Source organism: Trachurus trachurus (genome assembly GCF_905171665.1).
Source record: "Trachurus trachurus genome assembly, chromosome: 4".
In the NCBI taxonomy this organism is placed as follows: domain Eukaryota; kingdom Metazoa; phylum Chordata; class Actinopteri; order Carangiformes; family Carangidae; genus Trachurus; species Trachurus trachurus.
Genome location: NC_139898.1, coordinates 15,391,113 through 15,407,587, shown reverse-complemented (window position 1 = coordinate 15,407,587; position 16,475 = coordinate 15,391,113). Strand labels below are relative to the sequence as shown.

The 16,475-nt window shown below is 44.3% G+C and overlaps 1 protein-coding gene across 1 annotated transcript; it reads left to right on the top strand.

Moving 5' to 3' along the window:
* Positions 1-2,616: 2,616 nt before the first annotated feature.
* Positions 2,617-16,456, top strand: ankrd24 (ankyrin repeat domain 24; the record flags this gene model as incomplete). Its single annotated transcript, XM_083969442.1, has 22 exons — positions 2,617-2,652; positions 4,588-4,718; positions 5,012-5,100; positions 5,210-5,274; positions 5,396-5,453; positions 5,649-5,719; positions 5,914-6,020; positions 7,253-7,425; positions 7,999-8,021; positions 8,236-8,328; positions 8,645-8,767; positions 8,871-8,990; positions 9,830-9,959; positions 10,125-10,303; positions 11,922-12,085; positions 12,516-13,312; positions 13,413-13,729; positions 13,862-14,095; positions 15,117-15,293; positions 15,379-15,543; positions 15,636-15,701; positions 16,388-16,456. The coding sequence occupies 22 exons, from the start codon at positions 2,617-2,619 to the stop codon at positions 16,454-16,456; spliced, it is 3,387 nt and encodes a 1,128-aa protein (XP_083825568.1).
* Positions 16,457-16,475: the final 19 nt, after the last annotated feature.

Genomic DNA, 16,475 nt, shown 5'->3' with positions numbered 1-16,475 from the left:
AGACACAAAACTATGGAAAAAAAAGGTACTGAGCTTGTCAACGCTGACCAAAAAATTGGGGCACTTTGTTCAGATTCATTCCTTTTGTTTCATCCCCCTTGCTCTCTCTGAGTGTGTTTCATCCTCTTACAGATGTCCCATTATCCAAGGTCCAGGCTTGTAAATTGGATTACGTGCTACAGTGGGTAAGGCCCATCTAAGTCTGTTAAAAGACCGTAAATGCCTCTTTCTTTACGACACTCATGAGCTCACTTTCTCCCAGGGGTGGGAGACTAGATGAGGTCATCGTGCTAGAATCCAACCCCACCACAACCATCAACAGTATCCCCATCAGGACTTTCACATCTTCCTCCTCCTTCCTGCCTACGGTCTGTCAGCACCTCTGAGTGTGTATGCGGTTGCATGCTGAATCTTTTAGGTCCCGGCAGTCCAGTTTCAATTAGTTGCTGTGTTGAAGTAGTTACCTTGAAGACAGGATCGATTCCATGAAAGCATCCAATGTATATAGTTTTTTTTTTCTTTTTACCAGTGTTTCATGTCTCATTCTCAGTTCAACAGTCCCCCGAAAGGTTTTCAAAAAAATCTTCACAGAACAAGGTTGTGGGAAAAACAAAATCTCAACATCATTATCATGTGAGAGCACAATCAATACTCTGGTCTAAAGGTCTTATCTTCTGGGAATGAGATCTATTAATTCATTAAGTTGATAGAGATCTTGTTGGCACAACAAACGGACCTTGATACTTCAAGATAATTTGTTTGCACAATATATGTGTTGTGATCCTTTTCCCACACAGTTGCTATCTTTTTTCTCACATGACAAAACCCCCCCCCCCCACCATCTCCTACCCCGTTCCCTCTATTTCTGCAATTCTTTTCTACCTTTGCATTTTTGTCCCTCGTTATTTCGGAATGGCAGTAATCTTTCCTCTCTTCTGCCTCCTCTCAGCCAAACGTTCCTGTTTTTCATCTGCACACGCGTCTCAGTCCAACACCTCTTCTGATCCCCCTACATGCCAGTAACATATTGAACATACATTTCATTTTTCTTTCCATCCTGGCCTGGGGTGAGAGAGCCGAGTTTATATGGAAGAAAAGATTGAAACTGAGCAAGAAATGGAAAATAAAGAGACAGAGAGACAGGCAAGCTGTATAGAGGAAGACACATGGAGAGCACGGAAGAAAGTGGAAAATGGGGGTTTCTCACTGTGAGAGATAATCAAAAGCAGACAGACAGGTACAAAGCCATTGTGTTTTTTCATGCAAAATAAACACTGTTGCGTAGGAGCCAGATATTTAATTGAATCAAACAGAAACAGGAAGATGCTGTGGAGTAGTTTGGAGAATTAATAAGATTCCCTCATTATAAAGGGCTAAATATGGATGTGACATTTTCTCTGAACTTCACGCTCCACTCAGATGTTGCTCTTTCCCTGGCTCAATGCCATTGTTTATGAAATATGAAAAGGTAGGCTATACAAAACAAGCTGTTGCTTCTATGGCAGATCAGTGGCTGCATACATTCACGTAGCCTACAAGCCTGACACACCAACAAAGGTTATCTTTCAAAGCCACTAATTTCATTCTGAGTATAGGCTAATCACTGAATTAATGGGCTGGGAAAGATGCTGCACAGACTTGTAGGAGAGAGTGATGTCCATGGTTTTATCTGCCTTACGTTTACTGCCCTCATCTGACGGCTCATGTGTACTGCATGTCTTCTTTGGAAACAAGAAGTGGGTTGGCTGCATAACTTCATAGTTTGTGAAATTCATTCATTTTGATATTCATTAGTCCTATCCATTTATGACCAACAACCAGGAACGGCAGGCGTTTATAGTAAAATTAAACACAAAAAAATCAGTGTCACCCTAAAAATGGAGTACGCTTTAGCTTAAATAATAACGTTTCAAATTTTCAATTTTCACTCACCTCACATTTTCTTTAAAATAGTGCACTTCCGGGTTCAGCTCCTCCGGTGTTGTAATTGGTTAAATTCGCCGTCTTACGTTTCAAATGATTGGCCAAAATTAGCAAAACAAGGAACTCGAGGGGCTGCTGAAATGGAGAGCACCAATAAAAACAACAACACATTGAAACTACACGACGGGATATACTACTGTACACTTTCCACAGTCTGTTGTGTGTGTATTTCAGCTTGCAGCCACACGGAAACTGCCCCACGATGTTGTTGGCTGCGCTGCACGCGACAGGCACAAAATGCCATTCATCATTTCTAATCAAATGCTAATTCGGCGTTTTGCGCATTGCTGATTGGTTGATTTACGACGGGGGCGGGTGCAGTCCTGCTGGCCGCCAGGCAGCAGTGACTCCAGTGTTTTTTTTTTTTACTGGGAGCAGTAGCTGATGGGACAGAGGAAAGACCCACCTGGACCAGGATTGTCCTCCACAGGTAGGCTATGTGTCTCTGCTTCTATGTTAACTGCATTAGGGCAATTTGTAACATTCTGGTGCACCTGAATGTTGGATTATCTCTGAGACCCCTTGATCACTGATCACTGGGGGGAAATAAAATCCCATCAGAAACACATGTTTTCATTTATTTACATTTTTCTTTTTTCAGGATCCTGTTGAGACAGTGGGTATCAAGCCATTATGAAGAGTCTGAAGGCAAAGTTTAAAAAGAATGAGGTAAGAGCCATCTGTTGAAGGGATTGTGGAGCTTTGGAGTTGGGTGTGATTAAAAGTAGTGCACTACTTTGTGTACAAGCTATTTTGAGATGTAAGCAGCACAAGATGAGTTTTAGCCTAATATTACAGTGCTCTACATTAAATAGCCATTTATATAGGTCCAATGGGGGGTTCTCATGTATGGAGGGTAGGGGGCAAGCTCTGGGATTCAGTGTCACTGAGCAGCAGCAGGGGAGCAGGGCTCCAGACTGCTGCTATAACCAGGGATCTCAGGTAGCCTTCAATTATTCACATGGACACACACAAACACACACACACACACACTAACGCACACACAAAGAATTCCTTACTTTTTCACTTTCCAGCTGTTATCACCGTGTCACTCTGAGGGGCTTTGTATTGTGGGGGTTAAACTTGCTCTTGGATGTTCTGCATTTTTTCCTTGCCTGCTCCATGTAGCCTGTGTCAGAACCCTTGCACCTCTGCAGCAGTGGGGCACAAGCAGATAAACAAGCAATGGCTGGCTGCAAAATGTGATCTGAGTATTTGGATCCCGATGAAGCTGATAAACACAATTACAGCTTGTTACTGTCAGGCGCCTTAAGGAGAAATTCTAGCTCACTTAGTGATCACCACAACATTGAGACAAAGTTACTGTGAGCCTGTCCCCAGACTGCCCGAGGCACTGGTGCCTGGAGCTTTAATGTTGGACTGTGTGATTGAATGTGTGCTGTTTTTTCCCTGTTTGTATCCTTCTATTTGGCGATAGATAGATAGATAGATAGATAGATAGATAGATAGATAGATAGATAGATAGATAGATAGATAGATAGATAGATACGTCTGTGGTTTGTTGGTGTTTGTCTGCCTCACAATGTCCCCTCAGCTCTGTAAATGACCATCCAAATGAGCAGAGCAGAGTGCAGCTTCTCCAGCTTGTTCCTCCTCTTTTTGCTGAGTCCTCACTCACATCACACAGGCCCCTGCTCTGTAGCTGCAGAGAAACAGATCTGTGACGCTGCCCCGGAGGAACTGTGCAGGACCTGACAAAAACTAATGGGGAGAAAGAAAGAGGGAGCAAGGCTGATACGGAGAAGAAGGCAGCGGAGACATTACTGGGTCAGAGAAAGGAGGACAGTGAAAAAAGGAAGGAGGTGGCAGAGAGTATGTGTGTGTGTGTGTGTGATGCAAAGGTAGGACTGACTGTGTCGCTGCTAGCAGCTGGAACAGGACGAGAGGATGCTGTCTCTGACTGGGGGATGTTGTGAGGAGAGAGAATAGTAGCGTTACTGCATGTGTGTGTGTCAGAATTTATGTTCGACGAGCTGCTCTCTGATATAGGATTTGTGATTTCTTTTTTAGTGTAGCATACAGCAAACGTCTCTGTTGTGATGTTGCTGTGACCTTTGAAGGGTATGTGATAGAAACTTGGGATTAGCTTAGTTCTCGACATGATCAGTTGTTAGTCTGGGCTTGTTTTGTAGCCAGGCGACAGTGTGTATTGTCATTCAGGACACGCAGTGGCAGCCTAGTACCTTGTAGCTGTATTTAGTTGAGAGCGTGACGCCCTGCTAGCCCTATGGATCCACAGCAGCCTGTTTTTAGCCTGATGAAGCGGTTCTGTCCTTGTCTCAGTCTGCTGCCACTGCCAGTAGGTATCCTCTCTCTACACCCAATAAACATCCGAGTAGGAAAGAAAATTTATAAATTTTACCCTCTGTTTATGATATTTCTGTCTTGAACAAAGTTTTATGACTTATGGAACTATATATGATCTGTCTATGAGCTCAACATTGGTTGTTGGTCTTACTAATCATATTTCTTTAGGCTACCCATGCTTTGTTTTGTACGCTATGAGATATGTGTGGTATCGGTATCAAGGAACAGTACAGGGTGATGACCTGTTCTCTGACTTGTCAAACCCCCGCCCTCCAGAGTCAGGACTGGAGTAAGAGTGATGAGAGGCTCCTCCAAGCTGTGGAGCAGAATGAACCTGACAAGGTCTCCGCTCTCATCGTCAAAAAAGGTCTCTGTCCCACCAAGCTGGATGCTGAGGGCAAGTCAGCGTAAGTTGATCATCTAGGTTTTTACCCTTCAAATTAACTTTGGAAATTAAACAATCGCTTGTAAAATTCAAATTCCCTAAAGTAGCACGACCAACCCAACAGAGTATTTGGATCAAGCAAAATCTTGTCTACAGTATGGACCATTTTTTGACAAATGTTTTGAAATAATCCTGCTTCATCTTGAATTAAAACTAATAATGGCAGAAACCACCATAGTTGGAGCTGAACTATTCTTAGACATTTTAAATGAAAACCCATTTTCATTTCTCATCTCTAATCCTTTCCTCTCACAGGCTTCACCTCTGTGGATCCCGAGGCAGGCTAGACTGTCTGGAAGTGATCATCGCTCATGGAGCAGATCTCAACGTCCTTGATGGTGCTGGTACGGCACTTAATTTACCAAATAACAGTTCAATCTCATTACCCAAGGTTGTTGAATCAGCATGTTGTGGGTTGTTTATAAATCTCTGTTTATAACTGACTGCCTTCAGGCTTCAACGCCCTTCACCTTGCAGCCAAAAATGGCCAATCAGAGTGTTTAAAGAGACTCTTACAGGTAAAACCCAAAGTGACACCACTATCTGGTCAACCAGTAAATACTGGAAAACATACTGCAAATGGATTAATGACTTTCGCAAATGAATTTTTATGATTTTCTCTTGTGTATTCTGTGACAGGAAAGGTTGGCAGTAGATTGTACAGACGGCATTGGCAGGACACCACTTCATCATGCAGGTAACAGTTACGCAACCACAATATTTACATACATACTCCTCTCTTAGATCCCACTCAACCTCATGTAAGTGCTGGAACCACACAGGCATTTAGAAGCATTTAAGACTGTAGGTGAGTTTATGAAAAATCCAGGAGTGCAGGATATGTTTTATGTTAACCTTTGATATCATTCATGGGTCTGACTTTATTCCACAGCTGTCAGTGGCTGCTTGTCTTGCACTGAGACCCTGTGGGACTTTAAAGCCAATCTGGATATCCAAGACAGTGTAAGTTGATGATTACATTTCTACATGAAATCTATTCTGCTGCTGCTTTTGAATTGATGTGTTAAATGAAAAAGACTATTGGGGGTTTTACCTGTTGTTTACTTGTGCTCTCATATATTCCATTTCACAGCACTGTCAAATATCTGTGTTTACTGTTGGTTCATGGTGTTTGGATTTATGTGTGTCTCTGTCAGGATGGAGCCACAGCTCTGATCTTAGCAGCCCAGATGAGCAGAGTGGAGATTTGTGTGTTCCTGTTGGGACGAGATGCCAATGCAAACATACAGGACAACCAAGGAAGGTAATGGACTGTTGGATAGTTCTTTTGCACTTGTAGTTAGTTAGTTAGTTGACAGACGAAATGACTGAGAGGGAGATACAGTGGAAGGCCTGTTGAGGTAGACTGGAACTCGATGCAGATTTTTCAGCTAAGCTAGATCCTAGAGAGGATTATTTTCACAGCAGTAGGGAAGTCTGGATCAGGATACAGGAATGATTCCCATAGAAGATCTCCAGTATTTGGAAGTACTTTGAAGAGATTTGGAGGGATGAAGGTCACGACCTCTGGCAGGGAGCATCAACTTTTAATTTGACTTAGATTGGCTTTTGGAAAAGATGATTATTGGCATTTCACCAAGGTTAACATTAATAAGCTTAAAGATGTCGTTTTTTCAGACTTCAACATCACATCAGCAATTATACAGGTTTAAAATAAATATTCAGTGTGATACTCTATAGTTTTGATTACATCTTTTCTGAATGTTATTGATTTAGTATTTCCCTGCTATATAATGATAATGGACTGGACCCCACCCTGTCATTTGATCCTCATGTCAACTCAGTCATTAAAACCTCATACCTGCACCTCCGCAACATCGCCAAAATCAAAAACTGTCTTTCCCCCCCAGCTGCTGAATCCCTCATTCATGCCTTCATCTCCTCCCGTCTTGACTATTGCAACTCTCTCCTCACTGGCATCACCGCTCACTCCCTCCATAGACTCCAGATGGTCCAGAACTCTGCTGCTCGCCTACTCACACACACTCGGTCCCATGATCACATTACTCCTGTCCTTCACTCCCTCCACTGACTCCCTGTCAAAGATCGCATCACCTTTAAAATCTTCCTCCTCACCTACAAAGCCCTCAACTCCCTGGCCCCCCCATATCTAGCTGACCTCCTCACCTGCCACCGCCCCACCCGAACCCTCCGCTCCTCCACTACCTCTTCCCTCACCGTACCACAATCCAAGCTAAAAACATATGGCGAGCGTGCCTTCTCCCGGACTGCACCCCGCCTCTGGAACTCCCTTCCCCAGCCCATCAGGGACTCTCCATCACTTCCCCTCTTCAAATCCCGACTGAAGACTTTCCTTTTCACCCAAGCATTTAACCTCCCCTACCCATAAGTTTTTTTTTTTTGAGCCTTATGTACTATGTATTTTACTGCATCTGTAAAGCGTCTTTGGGTCACTGTAAAAGCGCTATACAAAATTAATGAATTATTATTATTTATAATGTTTGTGAATCCCAGATCTGCATTAATGCTGGCCTGTGAGAGTGACAGTGCTGAAACTGTAGAAGCTCTGCTGAGAGGCGGTGCTAACACACAACTGGATGACGCCCTTGGACACAAAGCTGCTGACTACAGTGTGACCACAGGCAACCAGCGTATCATACAGATGTTGCAGGACGGAGTACCCCCAGGTACAGTATGAGGCCTTGAGGCATTTTTTGATTTGTAGTGATAGAGGGGATTGAATTCATATATTTTTCAATTGAATAAATGAAACAGCTCATGATAGCCTGACATGTGGTAGCAGCAACCTGCAGACCATCATGCCAAGTGTATGGCTTCGGTTTGTGGCTTTGCTTCTCTGGATCCTGGCTCTTGCGCTGTAAAACTGTAATAAAGTGGATCAGGAGGACAGCTGGGTGTGATTGCAAAGCCGGTTTTGAAAAAAAAAGGAGACAAAAGGCTTGTTCCATTTTTATCTCCCAACAAAGACATAGCTGTAATATAAAAAACAGATGTGTGACTGGTTGGAAAAGGAGATGAATGAGCAAATTTGGTGTGCATATGATGCCTCAACACATTACTTTTATTCTTGAATTGAAGATTTTGGTAGAAACATGAAAGCCACGACTAGAAACTACATGTGAAGAAGTGAGTGTAAGCATGTGCGCATATTCTCATGCGCCTCTGGCTGTTTGATGAATCTCGCTGCTATAGAGGTTAAATTGTTTTGCTGTGTGTGCCTTTTCCCTCTGCATACGTAGCTCCTGAGGGCACAGGCGAGGAGGTAATGTTGCATAGCTGTGTACTTCATCACTCCCTCCATCAATGAGATCACGGCCCACTTTGGCCGATCATATTGTGCATGTTTTCCAATATGAGGTCATTGTTTTTGTGTGCTTCTTTCTTTTTCTTGGTTTTCATTCCCCTTTTGTTGCTCCATTTTCCCATTTTAAGTTGAGCTTTACCTCCCCTGATCCCCCTCCCCAACCCCCACACAGCCTCCCCAAGTTCCCTCAGGCGCCTCATCAGTGCAAGGGGGGACTACCCCCCGCAAACGGAAAGCTCCTCCACCACCTCGCTCGCCTCTTCAGGTACTGTAAGAACCATCTCAGTGGATGGGAAACACATTTTTAACCACATTTGGAGGCCAGCCTTACAGTATTGTCATCACATTATTAACCTGTACCAATGGGAGCAACGTCTGCAATACTGAACTGCTCCATCGCATGTTGCATAATTATGTGAAGTCAGTTTTCTTCATCAGATGGTGTAATTTTAGAAGGGCTGACTCTAACCTATTATTTTGTGAAACCCATTTTGGACAATTTTACTATAATTAATCGGAAATATAATCTCTCTAGTCTAATGACTAATAAAAATGCACTTGATTGTTTTTCCATCACAAAGATGCAGGTTTTGCCACCTTCTCCACAACCCCGGAGTCCTGCCCCCCCTGCCCAGTCCCCTAAACCTCAGACCCAGTCTCCATCTCCTTCTCCCCAGCCTGCAGAAGCACAGCCATCATCTCAGGTTGGCGTTTGATAGTTGTCTAGTCATAGAAGCTCACCTTTCATATTACATAAAATGCGAACATTGTCAGTGCGTCACAGTGTTTTGTGGCCGTCTGTGTAAGGCAGAGGACGAGGAGGTGTTTGAGGAGATCAGACGGCTCCGTCTGGAGAGAGGTCGTCTGCTCCAGAAGATCAAAGCCTTGGAGCAGCAGCAGCAGAGCGCCATCTCTGCTTTGGAGGAGGTACTGCAGACTGCAGGCAGCACAAAGTCACCAATAAAATAATGTTTTTTCATTTGCATTGAAACCTGTATCTCTGTTTGGTTGTATCTTAATCCAGGGGTTCCCAAAGTGGGGGTCGGGACGCCCGTGGGGGGGTTGCGAGGCACCGAGACTGGGGTTGTGAGATAATTTCCAGAACATTTGAAAATTATTAGAAATACCGCATTTTAGCTGTAATTGTAAAGAAGATAAAAGTAGTAGTTAAAATTTAAAATAAAACCATGCAAATACATGTTCCTCCTCATCACAGAATTGCGTCTAAACCTGGAATATGATCTCCAAGTGGCCATCCCCAAATTTGAACCATCTCATTAGGAGAGATTAACACTGAAACAAAGTAATTCCCAAGGTTATTCCCAAAGTAATTCCCAAAATGTAAGTTTGCATGTTACTTCGACTGAGATATTCTTCTTCTAAAGTAATGTGTCAAAATTAAGTTTGCACATGACAGTAACAATGTTCACTTACAAGTTACATGGATATTACTTGGACTGAGGTATTCTGCTAGGTATTCTGAGTGAATAGCTATATGTAAAATCATATCCTTGTTGTAAGGCTGTTCCGTTTTCTTGTGTAGTCGTTATGCCCGTGTTTGGATACGTCTATTAGTGCGTGTGCTCTGTGCACATGTCACCTCCAGCAGGGATAGTGGGGGTCGCAGTCTATGGCACCGGTATTTTGGGGGTTTGTTTGGGAACCCCTGTCTTTATCAGAAATGACATATTTATGAAGACTAAGGGTTTCTTTTTCTCTTCTTCTTCTTTTTCTTTTGTGTGTGTGCATTTGCATGTTAACTGCAGTTGTCCCAACTGAAGCAGCGTCTGGAGGAGGCAGAGGCAGAGAGGGACAGGCTGCTTGAGGAGCTAAAGGGAGGCCATGCAATAGGGGTCAGTGACTCTGACGACATGGATGAAATGTTGGACTTCCCAGGTATGCAATATGTGTGTATGTGTAGCTCCCCTGGCCCTGGCACAGAGCATGCATGCACTTCCATGCATGTGTCCCTGTTATACCACATGAGTATTCCTGTGTCTATGGTGTCAGGAAGTACGCTGATTGATTTATGTTGTGGTCTCTCTTAAACTTTCCCTCTAGAGAAGCTGCTCTCCAAGCGCTCCAGAGCCTCGCCTGCTCAGGATGAGGCCACTTCTCAAGCAGAAAGTGACTCTGCCAGCCCCTCTCCTGCCCCTGGTGACCCAGGGACTGTTGCTGAGTTGCGTAAACAAATAGAGGAACTTGCCTCACAGAACTCTGAACTTGTTCTCAAAGTACAGGTAAGGCTCGGGAGTGCACAAATACGCACTAGCCTACTGATACACATGCAGAGAAAAAATACAAATCAACTGGCACGTCTCACAATAAATACACAGTTGCACACACACACTCAAGCGTCTTTAGAGGATAAATTGATAGTCAGATGATGGTTCCCTAGCAGAGGATGAAGATGCAGTTTCAAGGGTAGCTTGAGTGTCCCTGGATGGAACATTAGTCATGACCACTTAAACTTTATGACGCTGTGCTCTGGTACAGTAATGCACCGAGGCAGTGTTGCTCATACAAGTATAAATAAAACAACACAACATCAAATGCAGACATGGGGGCTTTTAGTAGTCATTCGTCACTAACTGCGTCATGCTGCTTCAGATGTTGCTGAAGTCTGTGTGAAGTATCCTGTTCTGGTGTGGTTGGCAGCAATCTAGGCCAAGATGTTGAGTTCTGCCCTGCAGACTGACAAAGAACCAGACAGGAAAGTGGGGAATTATAAGGTCTGATGAGAGGAGGATGCTGTTTGTGCAAAAGGTTAGAATCAAACTAGAGAAAACACCAACTGTCATTTTCTGTATATGGTAGATATGGAGACCTAAGTTAACATAAAGGCAGGTCCAGTAATTTTATCTATAAAGGTCAGTTTACTAATCACTAGTTTATGAAGGCTGTGAAAAGCAGAATGTTTTCTCTTTCGCCCTGGAGGAGCTTTGTCAGGCCTGAGAAAAATCATGGGATAATCTCATGAGCATTGTGTTTGCATGGACTTTAGGCTAGAGTCATACATTCAAAGGTAGGGTTGAAGATCCTGGAAAAACAGTTCTAGCAGACCACATTTTGAAAATATGCAGTCAAAAGTCCCAGCCCCTTTCCTCAGACTTCTCTCCGAAGCCACGCCTCTGGAGCTCAGGAACACGCACCGCTTGTTCAGCCTCGGGTTCACATCGAGGTCAAGCCGCGAAGGTGTCACCCTCACGATGCGACCCAATCATGGATCTATTAATATAATACATCCATGCACCCAGTGTAATCCCAATGTGAGCAATGCTGCTAACTTTCTTTCAGCTTTTTCTCATCGCTCATTCACGTGAAAGAAAACACCTACACCATAATAAACCACCCAGCATCAAAATCAGAGCTACATTGCCACTCACCAGACTGGAGTGTGGTACATTGTATCACTGTATTGCTGTCTTTTCCGCGGATGTAGGTGACTCTGATCGCACACTCGATTAGTGCGGTAGAGCAGTATGAGCAGAGGAGATCACGATCCAATTGATTTTTATGTGACGTTAAAGATGAATGGATGCTGTTTTTACAGGATTGTCTGTCCAGCAGGTGACTGACTTTTTTCATTTTTGTGAAAAAGCATTCAGTTAATAGGTTGCAATCAAAGTGTGAAGAGGATTTCAAACAATTTAGAAAAAAATGCTCCAGAATAGGATCACCCCTACCTTTAAAATACAAACTGGGGGTTGGAAGATGTAGGAATTTGCTGGAAAGGATGTAATGAAATGCTATTATTGTTATCATCATGGGGAATGAAGAATCCAATATGAATGGTGACAACATCCATATAATTTTATGATATAATTCCATATAAAACTTTCTCTGTGTTGTAAACAGATGCTGGAGATGTTTGAGAAGGATGACACAGACATGCAGACCTCAAGCCTGGACGCTGTCCCCTTAGTTCAGTATGAGACCTTGAGGAAGGAGTTTGAAGCCCTACAAGAGCGCCTCTCTCAGGCCCAGGTTTCAGAAGAGTCCTCCAGCTTGGCAGAGCAGTGGTAAGACTAAATTGAAATAGCCAATGTGGCTTGCAGTCACTTGAACTTCACTGTTGTGAGATCTTCATTCTGAGGTGTGTACCCTTTGCTAATGTCAATGTCTGGTTGCGGCCATTTTTAAAAGTGCTACATTTTTCTATTTTTTCTGCAGCAAGCTGGAGACTGAGAGAGCTTAGTTGCAAAATGTATACTTATGTGGATGTATTGTTTTTCATGATATTTGTTGTTTCTCCATCGTCTTTGTTGTTTATCTCCTATTCTAAGGGATGAAATATATTTGTATTAAAACATATCACAGGTTACTACTCAAATGGAACAAATTAATTGTAAAATTAGTTTGATGCCAAATGTGTTCCCTTTTTCGTTGATGTGATTGATTTGTTCAGTTGCGTTTGAGATGTTTGAGTGATTGATAATTCTTGCTCTGCAGTGGTGATGACAAGCATCAGGAAGGAGATGCAGAGAGCACAGAGGCTTTGAAGGAGAAGCTGCGTGGGTTGGAAGAGCAGTTGGCCTCCTCCCAGTCTGAGCTGGAGGAGATGAAGGAGCAGATGCGGCTCGGGGTGCTTTCTGTGGAGTGTGCTGAGGGGGATACTGCCGTGGCAGGTGCTGGGACAGAAGGCGGGTCGCGGGCTTCGGAGGAGGGTCCGAGCCAGGAGGCACAACAACAGCTGAAAGCAAGGGTGAAAGAGTTAGAGGCGGAGCTGGCGAAGAGAGAGGGCAGAGAAGGGGGTCTGCAAAAAAGCCAGGACAGTGACACAGTCAAACAGCTGACAGAGAAAGTCAAGGAACTTCAGGCTGCTCTGGCCCAGAAAGAGTCTATGAATAAAGAGGAGGAGAAAGGCGGCGAAGGAGAGGAGCTGGAAACGGTGAAGTGCCTCCATGACAAAGTGGCTGAGTTGCAGGCAGCCCTGGCAGAGAGCAGGATATCAGGGAAAGAGGGAGGAGCAACAAGAGATGGAGATCAGATCCGTCGCCTTCAGGAGCGTATGGCAGAGCTGGAGGGGCAGCTGAGGAAGAGTGTGCCCCGCTCTGATTTGGAGGAGGTGCAGGTGACTCTAGGGCTCCAGTGTGAGCAGCTGGCCAGAGAGAGAGCAGATGTGGCTAGAAGGCTCAACGATGCTCTCCTGGAGCTGGAGAGGCTCAGACCTCCTCCACGTGGTGATGAGGAGGAGGAGGAAGAAGAGGAGGAACACTCCGAGAGCTCAGAGCCCTCAGTCATATCAGGTGTGTAGCAATTTTTTTCCAAAATATTAAATATCATGTGTATTTAGTTGCCCGTCTTGAACTGTTCTATTCATTTTGTGATCGACCTCTCTCCACTCAGAGCACGGCAGACGCACCTTGGCGGCAGTGAGAGAAGAGCTGGAGGTGGCGAGACAGGAAGCAGCCCAGGCTCTGGATTGTCTGTGTGCAGAGCGAGAGGGCCGGGCACAGGACATCCTGCAGCTTAAAGACGTTGTGCCGCTCTCAAAACACAAGGAGGCGCTGTCTGCAGTCTCAGAACAGTTAGCTCAGACACTGCAGGAGCTCCAGGAGGAGAAGACCGTCCGGAGCCAGGTTGAGGAGCAGGCCGCTGCACTAGAGGCCAAATTGACGAACATGCAGGACGCTGTGCCTAAAGAGGAGCATGAGAAAATCAAGGTTTGCAAGGACACTCACAAATGTAGTGGATCGGGGGAGGGGGAAGGCCATTTGTAATTGGCTATGATGGTAATAGGGTTCACTAAATATTGTTGAGTAATCTCCATCCCACCTGTGCTTCTCACCTCACAGGCAGAGCTGCAGTGCTCTCTGCAGGCCAGTGAGAGCAGTGCAGCAGCAGCACAGGATGCTCTGACTGAGAAAGAGATGGAGCTGAGAGAACTGAAGTCCCAGAAGGCCGCAGAACAGGGTCTGATCTCTAAGGAGGACCACGAGGGCCTGCGGCTCTCTTTGCAAGCTGAGATCAACGCCATCACCGCACGCTTCAATGATCTCACACGCAAACATGAGAAGACCTGCACCGAGGTGCGTGTGTGCGTGCGTGCGTGCAATGCAAGTGTGTTAGTGCTTCTGGCTTCTCCAATCCCTTCTTATGCTACAGTATCTTAAAGCCACATTAGATGTTATTGTGTCTGCCACTAAGTGAGCCCCATGTTCCATGAAGTCCTCTTTCCTGCCTCTACATTATTCATGTGTGCTACTTTCTTCATTCACTACCTTACTCTGTTTCATTGATCCCTCTCTCTATGTGCTTACTGATGCGCTGAAGTAGGGTTACAGTACATGTGCACTATAGGCTCCTGATGCATGTCCAAATGCAATTTCTACTTTCACCTGTGTAGCAGCATTCACATAGAAATACCCTCACTTTGTGAACTGAATCATTGGCTTTCCAATCAGAGAATGCCATCTTTAATGGGATGTTATGTATTTGATCAATTGTAAAGTAGCTGAAAGTAGAGGGCATTTAATCACAGAAACATGATCTGTTTGGCACCCAACCGGTTTAGTGCTGGCTGGTTCTTAGACACATCCTCGTATGTGACTTCCCTGAAACAGAAACACATTAAATATGATACCCAAGGCAAATTTTCTGTGGCTTGGTTCACTGCGGTGCAACCCCAGCGTGAGTGTACCAAGATAAAAGGAGGAACCGTTACCATGGGAAATTCCCGTGATCAAAAGCTCAGACAAAAACTGGTGTGGGAATAGTTGTTTTGAGGTTAAGATATTTTAGATTTTACAGAGAAAACCAAAACAATTCAAAGCAAAGTGAAGATGAATTAATTATGTCAAACAACAATTTAAATATCCATTTTAAATCAAACACAACAGTGCTATGCGGAAAATATCTGAACTAGGGGCACCGTGTGGCGCAGTGGGTTAGTGGGTTGTCACTCCCCCTCTCTCTGCCTACCCATTTCCTGTCTCTCTCAACTGTGCAATCAAATAAAGCCAAAAAACTTAAAAAATATACTTTAAAAAAAAACGGTAATATGACCAAACATTCAATGTGTTTGTGTCACTGGTGGTTTTACTGGTCTAGGTGTTCCAGGTGCAGAGGGAGGCGCTCTTTAACAAGAGTGAGCGGCAGGTCGCAGAGTCCCAGCTGACCACAGTGCAGCAGCAGCTTGCTGAACTCCAGGCGCAATCCAGCCACATCCAGGAGTTGCACAAGGACATCCAGGAATCCCAGGGCCTGGTCAAGGAGAAGGACCGTAAGGTGAAAGATTTTAGCGTTTGATCAAACAAACTGCTGTTGAGGAAACTACGAAGCAACCAAAAATAGTTTGTCTGTCTTTGTGCAGATAACAGAGCTGTCCAAGGAGGTGTTCCGGCTAAAGGAGGCACTGGGAGCTCTCTCGCCTCCTCTCGGCATCACATCCTCCTCCTCCTCATCCACTCATCATGGTAACCCCGGGCAGCAAGTGGCACTGCAGAACAGGATCTCTATACTCACCCAGCAGCTCCAGGTGAGGAGACACTTAACATATCACCATCTATAAGACACCATCATCTGCAAAAAAGAAAAAATGTTCAATGTTCCAGTAACATTGTTTTGCAGGATTGGGAGAGAAAGCACAAACAGGTGGTGACAGTATACCGTTCCCATTTATTGGCAGCTGTACAGGTCAGTTGAAAGCACACATGCACACCAGAGACTTACACTTTTGTTATGAGACTTTTTTTGTTGAGGATTTCAATGTTGGTGTGTGTTTGAATATGAGTGCACATGACATGATTGAAGACTGGGTGAGATTTGATCGGTTCAATCTTCTATGTGTGACTGGCTGAACAGCCACTTATGACCTGGACTGTGACTGACGGCTGAATTTGTCTCCCTTTGTGGTGCAAACAATAAAGAGCGGTCAGGCACAGTCCACCATCTCTGCTTACCAGACGGTGGATGAAATTTCAGAAGAGGTGTGAGGGAAAGGGGGCTCAACTCACTCTCCTCTATCAGTTTCATCATATACAGTACTAGGGCGTATACATTAGCTACTTCTTTTTGTTATGTTGGCTGTAATGAGGGTTGTTGATGTAATTGACCTTCTTAATGATTTCGGCAGATAGAGGCAGTCATTGCATCCTCTATACAGTGTATACATACATACATATATACACATACACACACATATATATACTGTATGTATATGATGGGTGGAGTTTAGCTTGATATCTACAATGATTGTCCACTTCTAAAAACCTGTGTGCTGCTTATGGGTCTTTCCTATAAAGCCTTTTATGTTGGTTCTATCTGTGCTCATGCAACATGGATTAAACTGCAGTACCTTTGCATCCTGACATCGTTTTCAGGGCCGAATGGATGAAGAGGTGCAGGGTCTGCTACTCCAAATTCTGAGGATGACACAGCAGGGACACTGAACCTTAAAACATCTGTACA